At 39.3% G+C, this 22800-nt stretch overlaps 1 protein-coding gene across 2 annotated transcripts in view; it reads left to right on the plus strand.

Moving 5' to 3' along the window:
• The window catches only part of GCP1 (glycoprotease 1), a 160862-nt gene that overhangs the window by 99665 nt on the left and 38397 nt on the right, over positions 1–22800 (plus strand). For both annotated transcript variants that reach the window (XM_090015948.1, XM_090015949.1), the window contains exons 9-11: positions 11162–11240; positions 11368–11451; positions 11559–11673. In XM_090015948.1, the coding sequence (XP_089872074.1) occupies positions 11162–11240; positions 11368–11451; positions 11559–11673 (278 nt within the window). The remainder of the gene's footprint in view (positions 1–11161; positions 11241–11367; positions 11452–11558; positions 11674–22800) is intronic.

The following is a 22800-nucleotide window of genomic DNA, read 5'->3' on the forward strand; positions in this document are numbered from 1 at the left end:
ATGAATCGACGATAATAACCCGCCAATCCCAAGAAACTTCTAATGTCTGTCACTGTCTTCGGTTGTTCCCATGACAAAACGGCTTCCACCTTGGCTGGATCAACCTCTACACCTCTCTCGGATATCACGTGACCAAGAAACATCACCCTATCGATCCAAAACTCACACTTTGAGAATTTAGCGTAAAGCTGATGTTCTCTCAGCGTCTGCAGCACGAGTCGCAAATGCTCTCGGTGATCTTCCACACTCTCCGAGTATATCAGGATCTCATCTATGAACACTATGACAAAAGAATCCAGCCACAACTTGAAAACCCGATTCATCAGATCCATAAATGCCGCAGGGGCATTTGTAAGTCCAAAGGACATCACTAGAAATTCATAATGCCCATATCTGGACCTGAACGCTGTCTTAGGAATATCTTCGGTTTTAATTCTCAGCTGATGATATCCCGAACGAAGATCGATTTTCAAGAACACCTTGGCATTTCTCAACTGATCAAAAAAATCATCGATCCTAGGCAAAGGGTACTTGTTCTTCACCGTTACTTGATTCAGCATGCGGTAGTCAATACAAAGTCGCATTGAACCATCCTTCTTCTTAACAAAGAGGACCGGGGCACCCCAAGGGGATACACTCGGTCTAATAAATCCTTTGTCAAGAAGCTCCTGCAACTGCTTTTTCAGTTCCCCTAACTCGGCAGGTGCCATGCGATACGGAGCGCGAGAAACTGGTGTCGTACCAGGCACTAGCTCGATCGAGAACTCAATTTCTCGATGCGGAGGCAAACCCGGCAAATCCTCGGGAAAAACATCCGGGAATTCGCGGACAACATCTAACTGATCCAAGGGCGTCGCCTGATTGTCTTGAGCAGAAACACTGGCCAAGAATACCATGCAACCCTTCTTATGGTACTTGGAGACCTTCAAAGTTGACACGATCCTCACCCCATCGGTCGGTCTCGTCGAATGACACAGCAATGCAGATAATTTGGGGTGCTCCAAGATTACCTTCTTGCCCCGACATTGGAGGGTCGCATTATGCTTGGACAACCAATCCATACCCAAGATGACATCATAAAATGTCATATCCAAAATGACCAAATCGGCGGACAACTCATGACCTTCTATCACCACGCATACTGATGGGAAATACTTCCCGCAGGAAGAGGATGCACCCATAGGTGACATCACATCAAGAGCCCTCTCGAGGCTAGATGGAACTAAATCAAGCAACTTTGCAAACGAAGAAGAAATAAAGCTGTGTGTTGCACCCGAATCAAACATAACACGTGCAAAGTGTTCGACAACTAAGAATATACCTTCGATCAGATCAGCCTGATCATCTTGGGAGGTTGCTGTCGCTGCGTAGACCCGCCCATTGGTCTTGCGCTGACCCTGCTGCTGTTGAGGCCTCTGCTGCTGTGGTTGCTGCGGCTGTCCACCCGAAACCGCAGGCTTGTTCGGACAGAAGGGGGCAATGTGCCCTGACTGCTGGCATTGATAGCAGATCCCCTTGAACGATGGGCAAAAACCTAGTGGATGATTCTTGCCGCATCTGCGACATGCCGGCTGGGCCTTCCCCTGTTGTTTCCGCGGCTGAGGTCGGCCCTGTTGCACGCCCTGCTGTCGACCGTCCCGGGTCCGCTGCTTCTTCCCGTTCTGCACCCCCCCTCCTACTGGTGGGTTTTTCCTGGTCCCGCTTGAAGAACCCCCTCCGTTGCCACATTTCTTCTGAAAGCCACCTTTGGATCGTTCCCAGTCCTCAGTCAGTACGGTGGCTGACTCGATTGCCTCGGCCAGGGTAGAAGGACGACCCCTGAGCACACGAGTCCGTAACCTATCCTTCAGTCCACACACGAATCTAGCCGCCCTTGCCTTCTCATTTTTGAAGAGGTTTGGGCTATACTTCTCAAGGCTCCGGAACCTGGTAGTGTATTCCACGAGACTCATGGTCCCCTGAGTCAAATCGAGGAACTTTTGTTGCATCTGCTCCTCGGCGTAAGGGGGAAAGTATGCGTCCAGAAACTCCTCTCTGAACGTCTCCCAAGGAATCTCATCCCAATCGGCGAACTTCACCCTTCGCAGGGTGTCCCACCAATTCTTGGCATCGCCCTTCAAGCGGTACGTGCCAAAAGGTGTCTTTCTTTCCTCAGGGACAAGTAAGACGTCAAACACCCTCTTAATCTCCTCGACCCAGCTCTCGGCAGCCTCTGGGTCTGCATTTTCTGAAAAGGAAGGCGGGTCCAACTTCAGAAACCTTTCGAAAGAAACGCCACCCGCGTTTGGAACAATATTGACAGGAGGGCCACGAGTCGCTGCCTGCGCGGCTGCCTGTGCAGCCTGTGCCGCTTGGGCCGTTTGTGCAGCCTGTGCCGCCTGAAGGTTTTGGGCCGCTTGCAGCGCCTGTGCTGTTTGTGTCGCCTAAGCTGTCATGGTCTCCGTCAGGGTATGAATGACCTCCATCATGAAATCTCTTTGCTCCTGCCAGTTCGTGGGAGCAGCAGTAGAAGACGAAGCGCCTCTACGGGTATAATGCGGCATCTACAATGCACATCCTTTTACAAATTAGACTCTTATTGATACTACCCCCTTAGGGTTGATCACGAACAATAATCGTTCCCGTAATCACATCAGACTTTTAAATTCACACTAAAGAACATTGAACTATAATTACCATAATCACACAGAACTTATATAATTTAAGTAAAAGTATTAAACAGCCATACCAGTGAAGAAGACTGCTCTGGAGGACGAGCCACAACTTGTTGACGCTTCAGGACAGGGCTCACATACCAAAGTAAAAATTTTAATACTCAAAAGAAGATAAAATTGCAATTCTTTGTGGTGGCTCTGATACCAAACCTGTAACGACCTCAACTCATCCCCTTTGAAAATGCAGATTTTTTTTTTTAAACAGTGCGAAAAACTTCCCAGAGACCCGGGGTCCTCACACTTCCAATTCCAACTGGATAGCCATAAACCATAAAAGAACTTGCAATTAACATCTATAAAACTAAACCAATACCTTTATTCATGAGTTAAGAACTAATCTCAAAAACAGTGTTTCACTCAACAGAAATTAATATAACCACTGATGAAAAATAAGTAAATGACAAGAACACTAGAATGAAAAACCAAAATAAAGAGCCACTCTATCCACAAAGGAAACTGTCAAAACTCATTGTGACTCCCGCGCCCTCACAGTAGCTGTCGACTTCACTGATCACCTGTTCCTGCGAAAAACCAATGAAGTAGGGTGTCAGAATCGAAATCCTGAGCACATCTACTTCTTAATGAAACAAGTGAGATAAAGAGTTAAGATGAGATATCATGCAACAATTGAGAGAAATACATACAAGACAGTTTATAGCATTTGGAAAATTTATTCATGAAACAATCATAAATACTTAAGCATGCAAGGACGGTAAAGCAGTAGTATGTAATAAAACTTCAGCATGCAACAAGAAATAAACATTCAACACTTACCATCATGTATTGATTAAGGTAACCATTAAAGTATGCATGATCTAATGCATAACCGACAAATGCATGACTTCTGTGCAATGCATGAATCATTTTATTATCTTCAATTTAAGTCTTTTGTTTCCTTATGCATGCCCTATTAAATGCATACAACTTTAAGTTTCTCTTTTTATTTACCATTGCCCGCGGATACACCAAACGGGTACAAACCCCGAGGTCAAGTTAGGTTCTCAAGGTAGCTTAGCACACAATTTGTATTTTATTACTGGGTTCCAAACTTAACCCTCGACCGAATCACATTCGGAACATTAGACCTCCACATCTAATGTTGGAGACACAAGGGACACCCCACGCCCACAAGTGCCACTTCCTTGGTACAAAAAACAACAGCTGTGTCAAAACACACAACCCCCAGGTAAAGTGACGGACTCTCCCTAAAACTGTGGTCAGGAGAAGGAACCTCAATATCGGGTTCAGGTGACCAAATTAAGCACACGGAGTTTTGTATCCTCACAGTCTCCCCAAGATCGGATTTCCAAGATTCCCATTCTCCAGATGGTATATTACACTGTGCTTTATTATTACTTTTTATTAAAATTTAATTTCTTAAGTTTTGCAACATCATATGCAAAAAGAAAGATAAAAACTCGCATCTATTTCGCGAGAGCCATCACAGGACTCCGGCATGTGGAAACATATAGAACAGTGCAATAAAGCTGAAATATTAATAAAACATGATCTTTGCGATGTATTGAAATGAGTAAGGGAAAAGATTTTCACAACTCGGGTTTACCAAACCCTCGATGATTCATTTTGATCACCAAAGCACTTATGCAAGAATCATAATCATATGTAATGTACGCAGTGGTATTAACATGCCTGCAAAGTATAGTCATATATGTACCAAATTAATTCATTGATAATGAACATGAAATATGACATTCCCCTATGCAAATTGAACTGCCCACGTTATACCCATTTTCCTGTGCATATGCATGGTATGCGCATGCATGGATCTTTATGCAATCACTACCACATATGCTTCTAACCATGAATCGTATTGAGATGGACAAAGGAGCGTTCATGTATTTATGTATATGCAACAAGACACGTCAAGTCCATCAATGTGTAAGCATGTTCCAACAGACATATAAACCACTTCAACTCCTAACATATATGGAAATCGAAATTTCAGGTACATAACTCATTCATAAAATTTATCATGCATAAGAGATTAAAATTCCAAACTTTACTAATCACACAACCAGGCCCTGTTTTCATATGCCAACACACTTCTGTTACTAACATGATACAATTTCCAACATGAGAGAATTTTGTATTTAACAGCCCAGCCCAGCCGACCCTATCGGCTGGGTCTGACAGTATATACACAGGCCCAAAACAGGGACTGTGTATGCTATCCGGAAACATACCACGAAAGGGGAGTCATGTGTTTTTCTTATATATAATTTTTTTTTTTTTTTGTAAAACATCCCCTACCACGCATGTCGGTACCCAGTCGATTGGATCAGCTGGGCCTGCCACGACCCTGCCATTAGCACGCCTAACTCCCAGCCAACTGGGTGCTGGGCCTGGCGCACCCTGCCAGCATGATGGCAGCACTCGGCTGGGTGCCAACCTGCAAACAGTAACCCCAAAAGAAAAACAAACTGTTGATTATATATATATATATATATATATATATATATATATATATATATATATATATATATATATATATATATATATATATATATATATATGAAAAGATCAAAACTCAGCCCAGCCGACCCTGTCGGCTGGGTCTGACAGTATATACACAGGCCCAAAACAGGGACTGTGTATGCTGTCAGGAAGCCCCCACCTATACAATTTTTTTTTTCTATTATATATATATATATATATATATATATATATTTTTTTTTTAAAGCCCAATGCCCAGGCCAGCACCCAACTGACTGGGTCGACTGGGTTTGCCACAGTTCTGCCAACACCAACCCTGCACCCAGCCAATCACTTGGCTGGGTCTGTCGGCTCGGCCAGCAGCTGGCAGTCAGTCGAGTGCCACTCGGTTGGCTGCCAGCCTGCCAACCAACAGCCGAAACCCAAAACTAAACAGATTTCATATATCTTTTTTTTTGTTACAGCCATGCCCAGTCCAGCCGACCTTGTTGGCTGGGCTTAACAGCATATACACAGGTCCAGTGTGGGACTCTGTAAGCTGATAAAAAAACGACAGCATAAAAAGAATTACGCAGAACTGCCTATTAATAATATCATATATATATATATATATTTTTTAAAGGGGAAAACACCCAGCCCAGCCGACCCTGTCGGCTGGGTCCAAAAACATGCACACAGGTCCAATTTGGACCTGTGTAGGCTGTCAAAAACGACAACATACAGGTTACGCAAAAACTGTTTATTAGATCTATCATATACCTCTTTTTTTTTTTGAAACAATAAAAATACAGCATATATGAATGGGTAACACTGGAAAATCAAGGGTCCACTGTTCCTCTATGGATTTCCATCAAAAGATGCATGGAAAATCCAATCTTTACCCGATTTCTCATTCGTTTTAAGAAGGAGTACCCGTACCTTGATCACGATCGTGATAATGGAGGCTGCCAAAAGCTTGGGCTGAAGATCAATGGCCTCCTCTCCTTCTCTCCCTTTCTTTCTCCTCTCCTTCCCTGTTTCCTGTTTCTTCTCTTCTTTTTTTTTCTACAACCAAATGAGGGAGAAGGGCTGCCCCCCCCCCCCCCTTCCTTCTCTTATTAATAGCTGGAAACTCTTTAGAGAGTTTCCAGAATTAGGTCTCTCACTTTAGGGAGTTTCCAGATTTTTGGACTCCTTTACTTATCATTGTATTGTTGACTTTTTGACCTTCCTTTCCTAAAAGATATGGAAACCTCTACCCTTTTTTAATTAGGGAAGAGGGTTAACCCTAAACCCTCTTAACCCAAATCCCGAAATTAATAAAAATAATTAAATTAATAAATTTCTTTTTTTGAATTTACTTATTCTTAAATATTCAAAGGTTCCCAAAATTGGTCATGTTGACCATGGAGACTTTTTATATGATGTTAACCTCAATTTAAAGCTCCCAGTTGAATTTAAAGTCACAAAAATGTTGAGCTTGGATTTGGATCCGTATTCGGATCCAAGATCCAAGATTCAAACCCATACTCATACAAAAATTTGGATCAAGACTTGTATCAACTCCAGATTTTTTTAGGTCCTAACTAGGACCCAAATCCATAAAAATTTGGATCCTACACCTTGGATGCAATCCGATCCAATTTCGGATCTGTTTCAACAAACTGCTAAAATTTTAGAAAAACGTGATTTCTGGGCCAACCGGAACTCAGATTTGAAAAAGTAAAATACCATTGCGCTTAGAATTTCGAGGTGCATCCAATGATATATTACATGAATATCAAATTCCGAATTTCGCCCGAAAATAACCCGAATTTTGCTTGAATTTCGCTTGAATTTAAAAGTTGAAATTAAAACTCTTTGCCGCACTTCGATTGGCTTGTCTAGACCTTGTTGATGAGACTTGGGTCAAACCCAAACTCTAAGACCTCGGTCTAAAACTCGAGCCTCAAACGATTTTCTTACCAGACTTAGCCAAATTTCAAAATTTTCATGAATTGACTAAGATCCGAAAACACGAGTTCTTACATTATACCTCTCAAGAGATCCATCACTCTTGGTTTTGACTTTGAACACCCATCGACATCCTATAGTTTTCTTTCCACTAAGAATCGTTTGAAATTTCCAAGTGTTGGCTCTCCTAAGCGCGTTGAGTTCACTCTCCATGGCTTCTTTCCATTCAATACATCGTTTGGCATCTTCAAAATTTTTTGGTTCAAAATATTAGTGAATGGCACTTAAGCAAGCCCGATATTTAGGAGAGAAAGAATCAAATGATACAAATATAGAGGGAGTTCTTCTAGTTCTTCTAGGGTTTGAATCATGTGTGGAGATAGATTCGCTAGGTTCACTATATTGCTCAATAGTACTTCTAAAGGTGCGTTTATCTCTATGAGTATAGGTGATAGGGTCTCTAGTTATATTTTCTTCTTGAGGGGTAGTAAGGTTAGAATTATTGTTGATTTCAACCACTTCATTGTCACTGTTATATGTTGATTCATCATCACTAGAGATATCATCATATTTAAATAATAGATCAAAAAGAAATGAATAGTCGGCATTTCCTAAATAAGATTCATTCTTTTCAAAACCACTACCATTTTCTAAAAACGTTACATTCCTTGAGACATATAACTTATCTTTCTTAGTATCATAACATCGAAACCCTTTTTGGGTTTTGGAATAGCCAAGAAAAGTACAAAAAATGGTTTTTGGTGAGAGTTTATCATTTTTATCTGTAAGGGCAAAGCACTTACAACCCAAAACTCTCAATCTATTATAATTCTCAAAAAACGAGATTTTATCTAAATTTTTGGATGAAAGACGATTAATAAGATAAATTGAAGCAAGAGCCGCCCCGACCCAAAAGTTTTTTGGAATACTTTGGGAAATAAGAAGGGTTCTAGTGGTTTCAATGATATGCTTATGCTTCCTTTTGGCCAAACCATTTTGTTGTGGGGTCTTAGGACACGATCTTTGATGGACAATACCATAGTCTTCAAGATATTTCTTAAATTCATTAGAGAGATATTCACCTCCGGAATTGGTCCGAAATATCTTTAAATTACTATTAAATTGATTTTTGATCATCATATGGTATGATTTAAAACATGAAAAACTTCATGCTTATGTTTGAGAAAATATATCCAACAATATCGTGAAAAATCATCCACAAAAATCACATAATAGGCAAAACCTCCTTTGGGTATGACGGGTGCCGGTCCCCAAACATCCGAATGAATAATTTCAAAAGGTTTAGTGGTAAACATAGATCTTTGTTCAAAAGGCATACTTTTCATTTTTCCAATAATACAATCATTACAAGACAATACTTTTACAAAGATTTTTAACAAAGTCCAAATAAGACAACTTGGTGATGTTAGGGATGACAAAGTCTTTTATGCCAAACATTTATGTCTTTATGTTGGACCACATTACAAAAGGGGGTTTTAGGAATTTGAAGAGAGTCCACATATTATAAGTCTCCCTTCCTAGAGCCTTCCCCAATCAACCTCACAGACTAGTGATCCTATATTAAACATTTATTAGATGAGAATTGAATGTCATACTCAAGGTCCGAGAGTTGAGAAACGGAAAGTAAGTTTAAATTTAATTTTGGTATAAATCTAATTTTAGGAATAAAGAAGTTTTGGGTTTTAAAATTTCCAATTCCCTTAATTTCAAGAGAAGTGCCATCTGTGGTTGAAACAAAAGATGGCGACGAACTTTTAGAATATTTGGAAAGAGAGAAAATGTTTGGAGACATATGAAATGAAGCACCCGAATCTAAAAGCCAAGAAGTTTTACCTGGAGGAGGAGTAGACACGACAACACCGGAAATAGCTCCCTTAAGAAGAGGTTGAAGAACTTCCATAATTTGATTTAGAGAGAGAGCTCCATTTGTAGATTCCTCTTTTTGTGGTTAAGACGTGGTGGTCATTGCTAGTAATTTCTTCCATTTGGGACAAACCGGTTTGATATGACCCGACTCTTTGCAAAAGTGACACACAATTTTACTATAGTCCTTTCTTCCGCCTTGACCACCATTGGTTCCTTGATTTTGGCTTTTAAAATGTGGAGGTTTATATGTCCTCAAGTTGTTCTCGGGCCTAGAAACAACATTTGCTCCATCACACTCTTCTTGATTTGTGGGCATTGCAAGAACACTTGGATTTTGCTTGCTAATGCCCATACGAGTTTCCTCTCCACTTAATTTGGTAATGACGTCTTCAAGAGAGAGAGAGGTGAAGAAGGATATGAGAGAAGATCTAATTTGCTCAAACTCGGGCCTTAGCCCATTCAAAAAATTGAAGAATCGATCTTCTTCAAGTTGTTTGCTTCTGTACTCCACTTGGGTTCGAGCATAGCAAGCTCATCCCAAATGGAAGAGAGTTTGACCAAATACTCCCTTATAGTCATCCCCTTAAAGAAGGGTTAGAGTCCTCTTTTAGAGGTAATACTTGTGGGACAAGTCCCTAGAAGTGTACATCTTCTCAAGGTATTTCCGCGCTTGAGAAGCCTTTTTAAACTTTATAATATTGACGTTAATTCTTGTCTCAACGGAGGAAAAAATCCATGACAAGATCTTGAAGTTCTTCATTTTTCACTCATGTTTTCTACTATACTCTTCAAGAGCCTTAGTTCTTTCATCTCCCTCAAGAATTTTGATTTCGCCTTCTTTAATCAATGTAATTTTAGGCTCCGGTTCCAGAATCAAGCCTTGAACGTAACCCCAAAGCCCTTTTCCTTTGATGTGGGCTTCCATGTTTTGGGCCCATACGTGATAATTAGATCCATTTAGCTTGAAACCAAGAGAAAATGGGAGTCTTTTTCACCCATTAGAGAGGTAAGATGAGAGAAAAGGGGATGTACCACACTAAGATTTTAAATCTTACTTGTTGTAGTAATCTTCTAAAATATTGGATGAAGAGTCTTTACGCCAATCACCAAAAAGTTGAAGGCATGCTTTTCGAGGCACTCGATATTGTGAAGAACGACACAAATTTCTTTCTCCAAGTGACCTTGCTTTGATACCCTGTGAAAATCTCTATAAAAAGAGACTTTGTGTATACACACAATGCTAGAAACACAATGCTAGAAACACGAAGTGTGCACAAAGGAGAACTCTCACAAGTGCACAAAGGCACGGATACACATGCACAAAAGCATAAAAAATATCAACTTCAATATATAGACATATACATATACATATACATATACATATACATATACATATATATAATATATAATATATATATATATATGTAAATGTATCTCTCCATATATATATATATAAATATAAAAAGATCATTACATTTTAACAAAAATTCACAGGCGTTACATCTTGCAAGGATCACATGATTCTGTTACATTGAAAATAATTTTTTTTTTACACATAATACCATGCAAGGATGCATTTCACTTCTTCATTGCCATGTGATAACCTCAAAAAAGAACCATTCATTGACCCTGAGGAATATGTTCTGTTGGTTGCTTGTGAAGTTCTGCAAGCCATTTTCCAACTTATTAAATTACAATGACCTGCCTATGTCAATTAAGTAATGGCAACAGGTTGATGCCTGGATTTTTGATGACGGTTGTAGACCAATCTCGTCCGCCAAGTTGTAAACATGCTTTCAGATGGCTAATAAAACCAACTATTTGTGAAAGAAAACCTTTGCTTTTGCTTTAGGCTTTGATGGCTGTGTTTTTATGGAAGCCCTTGCCTGAAAATATTTATGGTTGAAGGCCAGTTTTTGTGACCAATCACTTTAATCTGCCTATGAAGTATAGCATCATTGTATGGTCTTAGCATCAACGCAATGGTCCTTTTTGGCATTTTGTATCTAATTTTCTGTAATTTTCTTGCAATTCTATAATTGTTTTGCCACTTTTTGTGAACTCCTGAAATGCTATAATTGTTTTGGCACCTTTTGCTTCATTTCAGTTATACGATTCTTTAGCATAATCTCATACAGGTGGTATGATGCCATTTCAATGTCCTATTTATGCAGAAATGTGGATAGAGTTCCAATTTCTTTGGCAGATTCTAAAGACAGAAAAACACGTGCAAATATTGCAGCTTCTTTCCAGGTTAAACTTTTAAATTTGTTTTTTCTCAGTTTCTGCATATTGTGGCTCAACAATGTACATTCATTTGTACCGAAGTTCACAAATTAGTTGAGAGATGCTTAAATACCTTGTCGATGTTACTAAGCAGAGAATTGCAGTTCTACATTTAGAGCAACGATGTGAGCGTGCAATTGAATGGGCTTTGCGCATCGAACCTTCAATAAAGTGCATGGTAATGTGAGTTTACAGGATGTTCTGTTGCTTCTGTATCTAAAGAAGCATGTCAACACATTTCATACTCGTAAACTTTGTGCTTGTTGCTTTTTCTTGCTTGTCTAGGTAGTTTCAGGTGGTGTTGCATCCAACCGATATGTCAGACTGCGTCTTGATCATGTTGTTAAGAAGAATGGCCATAGACTTGTCTGCCCCCCTCCTAGCCTTTGCACTGACAATGGTATGTATCTCAACTTTGTTATTTATGCAACAAGATAAGGGGATCGTTATATTATACAGGAAAAAGGAGATAAATGAAGGGGAAAAGAAAAATGAATTTCATACATCAAACAAGCGAGATATACTTTAGGAAAAATCAATCCATATTTATCATTCCGATGATTGGATACTTCAATGCCACAAATTTTCAATGTAAAGGGTTTGGGTTAACATGTTACTGCACATGCCACGTAGATTTTTTTTCATGATAAATTTTGGTTACTTTACTAATCTACATCTATTATTTTGAGAAAATTTATGAAGCCCTTGAAATTCTGTTTTTTTTTTTTTTGTAAAATTTTGCAAGTTAGAAATTTGTGGAGTGGAGTTTCAGAGATGAAAAAACCCATCCATGGCCCTTAAAATCTTTCAACAATCGACCAACACTATGGGTCCTTACTGTATATAATAAAACAGCTGTAAAAAGAGCATTGCATTATATCACATATTCTACCAATAATTGTTGAACGCTAAAGAACATAAAATAAACTTTACAAGTCCGCCACTGCTACTAATATTGATACAAATTACAACCATGCTATTGCTAGATATCCTAACACTCCCGTCCAAGTTGTGCCTCGTGTTTAAACCAGTACAACTTGCCTTTCAAATAATTGTGCCTTCGTTTGATAAACCTTTTGTGAAAATATAAATAATTTGATTCTATGTTGTCATGAATTTTCTACCAACTTTTTATCTCCACTCTTTCTCAAATAAAAAATATTATAGTTAATAGTGCTTGAAATCATGAAAAATCGGATTGGGTTCCAATGCAATTGCATTCTTATTGCCATAATATGTTGAAGAGATATTATGGCAACTGGGTACGGGTACCGGGTGCGATACGGGTACCTCTGTAACGCCCCTAAAATCCCGGACTTGTAACTTTTAAAATAGCAGTTCAGCGGAAAATGGTGTTTGAAATAACAAGTCAACGGAACTTGGGCACATTACAGGCAAACTTTTCCTTTACAAAATGGGATTTGTAACTTCGTACGTTCATTGAAACCAAATATATTCAAAACGAGGTTTTAATAATTAAAGTTTATATGAAAAGTGAAATTTCAAAGAGACCTTTATACCAAATTACAAATATGTCCTCAAGAGCAAAACGTCAGGGAAAGAGCCTTATCTTGATATCACGTCATCGTGGCATCGCTTGCCTGCTAACAGGGAAAAGAAGGGGCATCACCCCTGCCTGCTAACAGAGAAGAGGAGGGGGCAGGAGGGGCGGCGCCTCTGCCTGCTAACATAAAAGAGGAAGGGCAAGAGGGGCGTCGCCCTTATTCTGCCTCGCTTTACAGGGTGACGGGAGAGGAGGCAGGAGGGGCGGTGCTCGTCCTCTGCCTTGATTTACAGAGAGACGAGAGAGGAGGCAGGAGGGGCGGCACCCCTCATCTTCCTCGATTTACAGAGAGACGTGAGAGAAGGACGCAAGACCGGAGGTGGTGACAGCAGGGGGGAGGGGGCAGCGTCAGCCACCCCTCCCGACCGGCTAGACGGGGACAACTGCAGCCTCACGCTATTGCTGTTGTGTTTTCTTTCGGGAAACAGAGGAGAAAGAGTGGTGGGAGAAACCACCGTGGGTGGTTTTCGGTGACCACCGGAGAGAGAGAGAGAGAGAGAGAGAGAGAGAGAGAGAGAGAGAGAGAGAGAGGCGGCGCCTCCAACGAAGCCCCGACGAGCGAGACGGGGCTGAGAGAGGGGGGGGGTCAGGTCAGTTTTTGTCAGCATGAGGAGGGGCCCCGACGAGAGGGGGAAGAAGATGCAGAGGGAGGAGGGAGGAGGTCGGTGTTCTCAGGGAAGAGCAGGGTGTCTGGGGTTTTCAGGGGAGGGTCGGGGTTGCGTGGGGGGGGGGGGGTTGCGTTAAACAGAAACTCCCGCTCTCCTGGGGTTTAAATAGAAACACAGGGGGGGGGAGCTGGACCCGAATCCAATCGGATCCAACCATGATCCAAAACTATTATTATTATTAATTTTTTTTTTGAAAAACACGAGTGTTACAACTTGTTGGGTCCAGGTTGGGTTAAGCTTGGACCCGACCCCAAACCCTTTTTTTGTTTTCGTTATTTCACCCGACACCCCTTTTTCAAAACTCCTACCCTCTTTCCACCTTCGATTACATGAGAAGAAGAAAAAGAGAGAGAGAGAGAGAGAGAGAGAGAGAGAGAGAGAGAGAGAGAGAGAGAGAGAGAGAGAGAGAGAGAGAGAGAGAGAGAGAGAGAGAGAAAAATATCCCAATAGCCCCTCCTCTTTTTAAGAAATTTCATTTTAACTTTTTTATATTCAAAATATCAAATTCCCGTTTCTCTTTTTCAAAAATTTCATTTTATGTTTCTTTTATATTCAAAATATCAAATTCTTTTCTTATATATATATATAGTCATGTCCCCGTAACCACATTTTTTGGAATTACCGTGTCATACACTCCGTAGCCGCACCCGCACCCGTACCCAGGTGACATAGCTTGCCAGGTTTCTTATCCAATTATCTGTTAGTATGCTATCCATATTATCTGTTACTATGCACACTATAACTTGATATTTATCTTTGATACTTGATCTTGCTATGCTTTTTTTAGTTGTTCTATGAAATAAGATTTCTACCTTGCTATGCTTTTTTGTTTCTTGATGTTCTATGAAAGAAGGTTTCTACCCAAATAGATACAATAGCCTAAAATAGATTTGTGTTCATCTAGATCTTCATCACGGTTGACATTTGAAATCCCACCATGGATTGAATTTGTAAGCTTTTTTAAACATTTTATACTAAATCAAGCCATGCCTAAGAGTGTCTTTTTATTCCTTATTATCCTATTAATACTTTAATGTGAGTGAAAGAATGTAGCAATCCCTAACAAGGATTGTTTCTTCAACACTGACAAAGAGGATTTACGAAACAAAGGCATTCACACAAAAGAGCTCACACTCATACACAATACCCAAAAAAGGGTATACATAAAATGAAGAACAAGATTTCATAAACTTGGGAGAGAACTCCCACAAGAACAAAGAACAAAGAATTACTTTACAAGGGGAAACAACCCCATATTTATAGAAGAAGGGGAAAGGAGCCTCAAGGGAGTCATTGGACTCCCAACGACTCTATTAGAGCTGTTGGGAGCCCAACGACTCCCTTGGAGCTGCACCTTTTTGACTAGTCAAAAAGGTGAAGCCTAAAGGTGTCCTAAAATTGGGTTTTAAGTGAGTTCTAGTTGGGTTTAAACTAGAACTAAACTAACTAAAAGAAAGAAAAACATTACAGGGGATTACATGAGCTGTCTATGAGATTACATATGAGATATGAGTTGTCTATGAGATTACATATTTTAATACCCCTCTCAAACTTACGGTTGGATAACCAAAAGTTTGCCTAAGAGAAAGTGAAATCTAGGAGCAACAAGAGGCTTGGTGAAGAAATCGGCCAGCTGGTATTCTGAAGCAACATAGGGAAGATTGATGGTACCGCGCAAGAATTCCTCCCAACATAATGACAATCTATTTCTATATGCTTGGTACGTTCGTGGAACGTCCGATTGCTTGCAATGTAGATAGAGCTTTTGTTGTCACAACACATGTCAGATGCTTCTGAACTTTCAACTCCCATGTCGGAAAACAGTCGTCGAAGCCAAACTACTTCCATAATTGCAGTAGCCATTGCTCTGTATTCATCCTCTGTTGATGAAAGGGATACTTTCTATTGCTTCTTACATCTCCACGAGATCAACGATTCCCCCAAGAAGACACAAAAACCTATCGTTGAATGATGATCATTTGGATCACCTCCCCAATCTGCATCAGTATAAGCAAAAAGCTTGAGATTAGAAGAAGCAAACAAAAATAGACCCCGAGATATAGAATTTTTAATGTATCTGATAATTCGCAAAACCTCTCCCATATGGATAGAGGTTGGAGCATGTTGAAATTGACTGGCTGTATAGACAGCATGTGCAATGTCGGGTCTTGTAATGGAAAGGTATGACAAAGCTCCGATGAGTTGTATATACAGAGTTGGGTTTTCAAGAGGTTCTCCATCATCACTCTTCATCTAGACATTTACAATTTCTGGAGTGTCCACATGTCTTTCATCTGAAATGCTTGACCTGACAACAATATCCCAAACAAACTTAGATTGTGTTAGCAAATATCCTCTAGAAGAATAAGCAACTTCTATACCAAGAAAGTACTTTAAGAAACCCAAATCACTAATTTCAAAGTGAGTTTTGAGAATTTTTTTAATATTGCACACTCCCTGTTTGTCACTGTCACTGATGATCATGTCGTCGACGTAGAGAAGGAGGATAATGATACCTGCATTAGAATTCTTAACAAACAAAGCAGTGTCAGTAAGACAAGATTGAAAACCAAAATCAAGCATCGCCTTGCTAAATTTATCATACCAAGCCTTCGAAGTTTGTTTAAGTCCATATAAAGCTTTATTTAGAGGAAGAGTTTTTCCTTTATCAACATCAATTCTTGGTGGTGGTATAATAACCACAAATTTTTATGCATAAATTTGCATAATTTATATGTTATGGGCCACCTTTCAGATCCAGGATCCATATGTGAATAATATCATATTTGAAATATATATATATATATATAATATAATAAATTAATAAAAAGATCAATAAAAATATGTAAGGGATCCACAGTTGGATCCATTTGGACCCAGCCTATGGATCCACTTCGCAATGGGTAGCGGGTCCAAATTTGCTGACCCTAATAACCATCGAATCTGCACCGGGTCCCGGGTTCGGACCCGAGTCGCGTCCCCCGTAGCAGGTAAGTAACGAAAAAAAAAGAGAGGAACTCTTAGACCCGGGTCGGACCCGACCCGGATTCGTAACCCGGTAGGGTTTTTAAAACCCGATATCGGGCTGTAGCCTTTAAAAGAGGGGGCCCCGATCACGATTCTTGCAGAGCATCAAGAGAGAAGGGGGCCGGTTACAGCAGGCGTAACCGAACCCCGCGCCTCTCAGCAAAAGGGGAGGAGGTGGGGCGATAAAGGAGAGTGGAGAGGGGGTTTCACCCTCTTCACTCAGTCTCTCTTCCCCCGTCTCTCTCTCTCTCTCTCGTGTGGGCATGCATCAGAGAGGTGGAGGTCGTCTGAAAGCTGCAGCCACCAGCAGCTACCACAGGCTACGACAGATACCCCTGTCACGGCAGCAGCGAGGGATTGACCTCACGCTGTTGTAGCAGCCACCTAACGCCGGATAGAGGTACGGGTTTTTCTTTTGGCTCGAATAGGAAAAAGAACCTAAATTCGATTTAGGTATTGTTTTTAAGGAATCCATAAGAATCTGAATTCTTTTATGCTTGACTTATAAGAAATCAGTAGATTCATGGTGGTTTATGGCGTAGACATTTAATCTTTTGATTTATGGCAAAAGCGTGTGTGATATGGGATTGATGCATTCATTAGTCATGAGTTTGAAAGATAAACATATTGATCTCATCTCCATGTTCATGTAAATATGTTCCGGAACTTACATATTCAGACATGTGAGTAAATGCAAATTCATCTACAGATCTTGTGTATGTATATCATGCTGTCTTTTCTTTTTCTGCACTAGAAAGTATGGGTCTGGTATCCATAACTCATTACGTATTCTATGTAATATTCTAGCAAAGCCAATGAGAAGGAGTGAAATCTGAATAGTTGTTTTAATATCCATGGCTAAGCTAACGTATGTTCTTGAAGTTAGGTATATCTGGGCAGGTTTTACATATATACATATATATGTGCGGCTGCCTATGTACATGTATATACAGGTAGTTACATAGGTATGACAAGCAGCCGACCTAGTGTGTTAACATTGTTTAAATGATTTGTCAACAAGATTTAATGCTAGGATTAAGTTAGAAATCATATTTTCTTTTGGATTCATATAGAATAGTGTATTAAAATGCATGTTTGGGTTATTCTTATGTGAAATCGTGACTTCAAAATCTGCATACCATGTCCTGCTGATGGGTCTTCTAGCACCCAATTTCGGATTTCGGCTTTGTTGAGCATAAAATCCCAAAGAGCACGATTTCGGCCATAGGTGTCTTGCTGTGTATGCATATTTAAGTTACTCATATACATTTCAGCCTTCGTTTATATCAATGCTCTGATATTGCTATTGTAAGAGGAATTTTTTTATTTATTTTCGGAACCTTGTGGGTTGGCTGTTGGGCCAATTGAATCTGGCTTGGCGTACCAAGCCCTGCCAGGCATGGGTGGGGTCTGTTCGGGCTAGATAAGACCCATCAGGGTGCTCGATGGGCACCTGGCAGCCCAGTCGAGAGGCTCAGCTGGGCATGCCAGACCTTGTTGGGCCCATTCCAGCCTGCGGCTAGATTTGGCAGCCCCTGACAGGCCGACCTGGGTGCAGCCGAGTACTCGACTGAGCATGGATTTAAAGAAGAAGAAAAATATTATATACAAATTATTTTCAGTGTGCTTTGGCAGTGGACAGACCCAGCCGACTAGTTTCGGCTGGGCCAGTTGCCTGTAACTGGATGAAAGTTCAGCCTAGTACATTAATTTTTAGGAGAGTGGCCAATCGTGTTAGACTTGGCTCCTCGCATAGAGGTGAATGAAAATGCTAACATGCTTAAGCTTAATTTGTTGTGCTTGATTGAGGTACCATTGCCTAGTTATTTTCATAGGTCATGGGAGCAGCAATTCTTTTACAAAAAGGGAAATATATAGAATATGCAATTTGGAGTGGATCTGCCCAATTTTTTGTTGCTTATGAGAATAAAATATGCCAAGTGTATTAGACTTAATCATATGCATACAAAGGATGATAATTCTTATGTCCTTAAACTTGATAAGTAATGCTTGTTCAAAATTATTGTTGTAAGAGAGTGTACTTGTGCATATACCCATATGAAATTTAGATGCTTTTGCAGGGTCAAGATGGCATAGTTGTTCGTATGTTTTAATTGGAACGATTCATGAATGAACTCTTGCTTTTGACATAAGTATGTGCATGTCATGAAAGCATGCATTTAATGTGGGTGTGTGAATTTATGCATATGCTTATAAATTTATTGTTTCATGCACAAAAATTTGCATACATGAATGTGCACTGAAAAACATGTGAAAAATAATGCATGGAGGCATGCGATTGATGATTTTTGCTTATGAATGCATTGATGGTCAATTGGATCATCAGGGGATGGGTGGGCCTCGAGAACCAGTTGTTCTCTGTTTTAGTTATTTTGATACATTGCTCAAATCAGAAGTGATATTATGGTTTCCACTGCACTGTTCTTTGTTGCTACGGAATATGGTCCCGTGAAGAGCTTGGCATGCTGTTTTGCAAGCTTATGTTATTAATTTTTACACGTTGATTTGCAAATGTAAAAGAGATGAATTAATAACAAGATAAAAGAAAGTAAAGAACAGTGTAATTCATTTCTCCTTGATGTCTCTACTGTAGTGTGAGAATCTTGGATGTTGCGGTTTGGGGGAAATCGTGATGATACAAAAACTCCGTGTGCGTTGTTGTTGCCCCTGAACCAGATATTGAGGTTCTTCTCCTGACCACGGTTTTAGGGAGAGTCCGCCACTTTTCCTGGGGGTGGTGTGTTTTGACACAACTGTTGTTATTGCTTTGGTATACCAAGAAAGTGGCGCCAGTGGATGCTGTTTTCTATGGTGTCATCGACATTGGATGCTGTTTTCCAATGTTCCGATGGATGGTGTTGTTTCCTGATATCGGTCGAGGGCTAAGTTTGGAACCCAGTAATAAAATACAAATTTGTGTGTTAAGCTACTCTGGGAACCCTACTTGACCTCGGGGACTGTACCCGTTTGGTGTATCCGCGGGCAATGGTAAATTAAAAAGAAGAATTTAAAAGTTGTGTGCATTTAATTGGACATGCATATGGAAAGAGGGAAGTTTAAATGAAAGATAATAAATGGTTCATGCATTGCACATAAATTATGCATATTCTTGCTATACATTAGATCATGCATGTTTATCTGTTCCCTTGATTGTTATATGTTGATCATTGCATGATGTTGATCTCTTTTGCATTTAATTGCCTTATTGATTAAATTGTGATCAATGTTACTTATTTCGTGTTCCCTCATGCTTAATGTTTAGTTTATTTTTGTATGGATGGTTCATTGTCTTATGAATTGATTATAATTGTATTTCTCAAAAATATTACATGGATCTTATTTATGCTCTTTTTCTTATTTGATTCATTAGGGGAACCTGTACGCAGAATTCTTCGGATTTCTGACCCTCTACTTTTATTGGTTTTTCCCAGACACAGGTGATCAGTGAAATCGACTCGCTTCTGAGGGGATACGAGTGTCACATTTGCTTCAGACTGCTTCATTTACGGACAGAGTGAATCTACTTTTGTTTCTTTTAGTTTCTTATTTCCTGCTGTTGTTATTTCACTTTTGACATTGAGTATGAGACTCTTATTGATTCATTAATAAAAGAATTTAGTTGGTTGGTTATGGATGATAAATGTAAGTTTATTTGTGGTATGTGGTTATCCAATTGAAATTGGAACTGTAAGGACCTCAGGTCTCTGAGAAGTTTTCCGCAACTATTAGAAAAAAAAATTCGCATTTTTCAAAGATATGAGTTGGGGTCGTTACAGGTGGATCCATGTATACTTCTTCAGTTAAACTCTCATTTAGGAACACATTCTTAACATTCATTTGATATATGACCATTGCTTTATAGAGGCAAGGGCAATTAGGACTCTAACTGTGGTCATTCTGGCTACTAGAGCAAATGTTTTTTCATAATCTATTCCATATTCTTGAGCGTAGCCTTTGGCAACTAATCTAGCCTTAAACCGCTCAAGACTACCATCTCTTTTAGTCTTTACTTTGTAAACCCATCGACAACCAATAGGTTTCTTGTTAGGCGAAAGTTCTTGTATAGTCCAAGTGTTTGCCTTTTCTAAGGCTTCTAATTCCACTTGCATGACTTTTACCCATTCCGGTTGAGTTTTGGCTATAGCATAACTAGGAGGTTCTTCATAGGAGTGAATTAAGGCTATAAAGGCTTGAAATTTTGGCGAAAAAGATTTATATGACACAAATTTCTCAGGAATTTTTGAGATCCTAGTAGACTTTCTTGTTGACATCTTGGGTTCTGATTCTACATAGTATCTTTCAAGGACACATGGTCTTTCTGAGTTTCCTCGTCTAGAATATTGAATGAACTCTTGGTTATCACTAATTGGTTCAATAGGAGAAATATCACTTTGATCATCTTGCTCAACGTTACATTCTTCATTATTTAAGACTAAATCAAATAGAAAGGAATACTCATCTCTTTCTGCAGATGCTTTGGTTTAAAATGGACTTTCATTTTCTAAGAAGGATACGTTTCTTGAGACATATAATCTGTTATCTCTAAAGTCAAAACATTTATAACCCTTTTGATGACTTGTATATCCTAAGAAGACACAAGGAATAGACCGAGAGAAAAGCTTATCATTTTTATCTGAGAATACAAAACATTTGCACCCGAATACCTTTAACCTGGAGTAATCAGGAATTTGTTTAAGAAGTTTTTCGATTGGAGAAATATTGTTTAACGACGAAGAGGGCATTCTATTGATGAGATAAACAACAGTTAAGGCTGCTTCAGCCCAGAAAATTTTTGGTACTTGATGTGATATGAGGAGGGTTCTTGTTGTCTCAATAATGTGCCTATGCTTTCTTTCAGCTAGACCATTTTGTTGAGGAGTGTAGGGAGATGACTTTTGATGTATAACTCCATATTGATTTAAATAATCTTTGAATTCCTTTGATAGAAATTCTCCCTCTGAATCGGTACGAAATATTGAAATGTCCTCTTTAAACTGATTTTTGACCATATTATTAAAGATTTTAAAATGCGAGAAGACTTCGGATTTATGTTTAAGAAAATAAATCCAAGTGTCGTGTAAAGTCATCTACAAAGATAACATAATAAACAAACCCACCTTTTGATATAATTGGTGCAGGGCCCCAGACATCAGAATAAATCAACTCAAGTGGTCGTGTAGAAACAAAAGTTCTTTTCGGAAAAGGAAATCTTTTCATTTTTCCAAGAATACAATTTTCACATGTAAAAGTTTCAAAATTACAAAATTTTTCCATGTTCGGAAAGTGTTGAATCTTGGATATATAAGGATGTCCAAATCTTTTGTGCAAAAGATCCAAATCTAACTTTTGAACATTGCAACACAGTGTGTTCTTGGGAAAATCCAAAAAATCTATGTAGTACAAGCCTCCTTCTCTATGGCCTTCCCCAATCAGCTTCCCTGACTGGTGATCCTGTACTCGACAATCACAAGAGGAGAAGGAAACATTACACCCATGATCAGTTAACTGAGATATGGATAAAAGGTTTAAATTAAGTTTGGGTATATATCTCATTTTTGGAAAACAAAATTTGTTTGAGTTTTGAGAAGAATTTTCAAAACATCCTATTCCCTTAATCTCAAGAGAAGCGTCGTCGACAGTCAAAACGTTTGAACCACTTGAGTTCTGATATTGAGACAATAATTCTATGTTAGGGGTGTAACGACCCCAACTCGTACCTTTGAAAAATGCAGAATTTTTTTTCTTCTAAGAGTTGCGAAAAACTTCCCAGAGACCTGGGGTCCTTACAGTTCCAATTTCAGTTGAAAAACTAAACACCACAAACAAACTTACATTTATCATCCATAACCAACCAACTGTACTCTTTTTTTTAATTAATCAATAAGAGTCTCATATTCAATGTTAAAAGTGAAATAACAAATTGCAGGAAATAAGAACTAAAAGAAAACAAAAGTAGAGCCACTATGTCCGTAAGTGAAGCCGTCTGAAACAAATGTGGCGCTCGTATTCCCTCAGAAGCGAGTCGATTTCACTGATCACCTGTGTCTGGGAAAAACCAATAAAAGAAGATGGTAAAAAATCCAAAGAATTCTGCGTACATGTTTCCCTAATGAATCAAATAAGAAAAAGAACATAAATAAGATCCAGGTAATATTTTAGAAGGATACAATTATAACCAAATTATAAGGCAATTAATCATTCATGCAAAATAAAATAAACATTAAGCATGAAGGAACACTAAGTAAGT

Source organism: Nuphar pumila, chromosome 8, assembly GCF_984573655.1.
Source record: "Nuphar pumila chromosome 8, dmNupPumi1.hap1.1, whole genome shotgun sequence".
Taxonomy (NCBI): domain Eukaryota; kingdom Viridiplantae; phylum Streptophyta; class Magnoliopsida; order Nymphaeales; family Nymphaeaceae; genus Nuphar; species Nuphar pumila.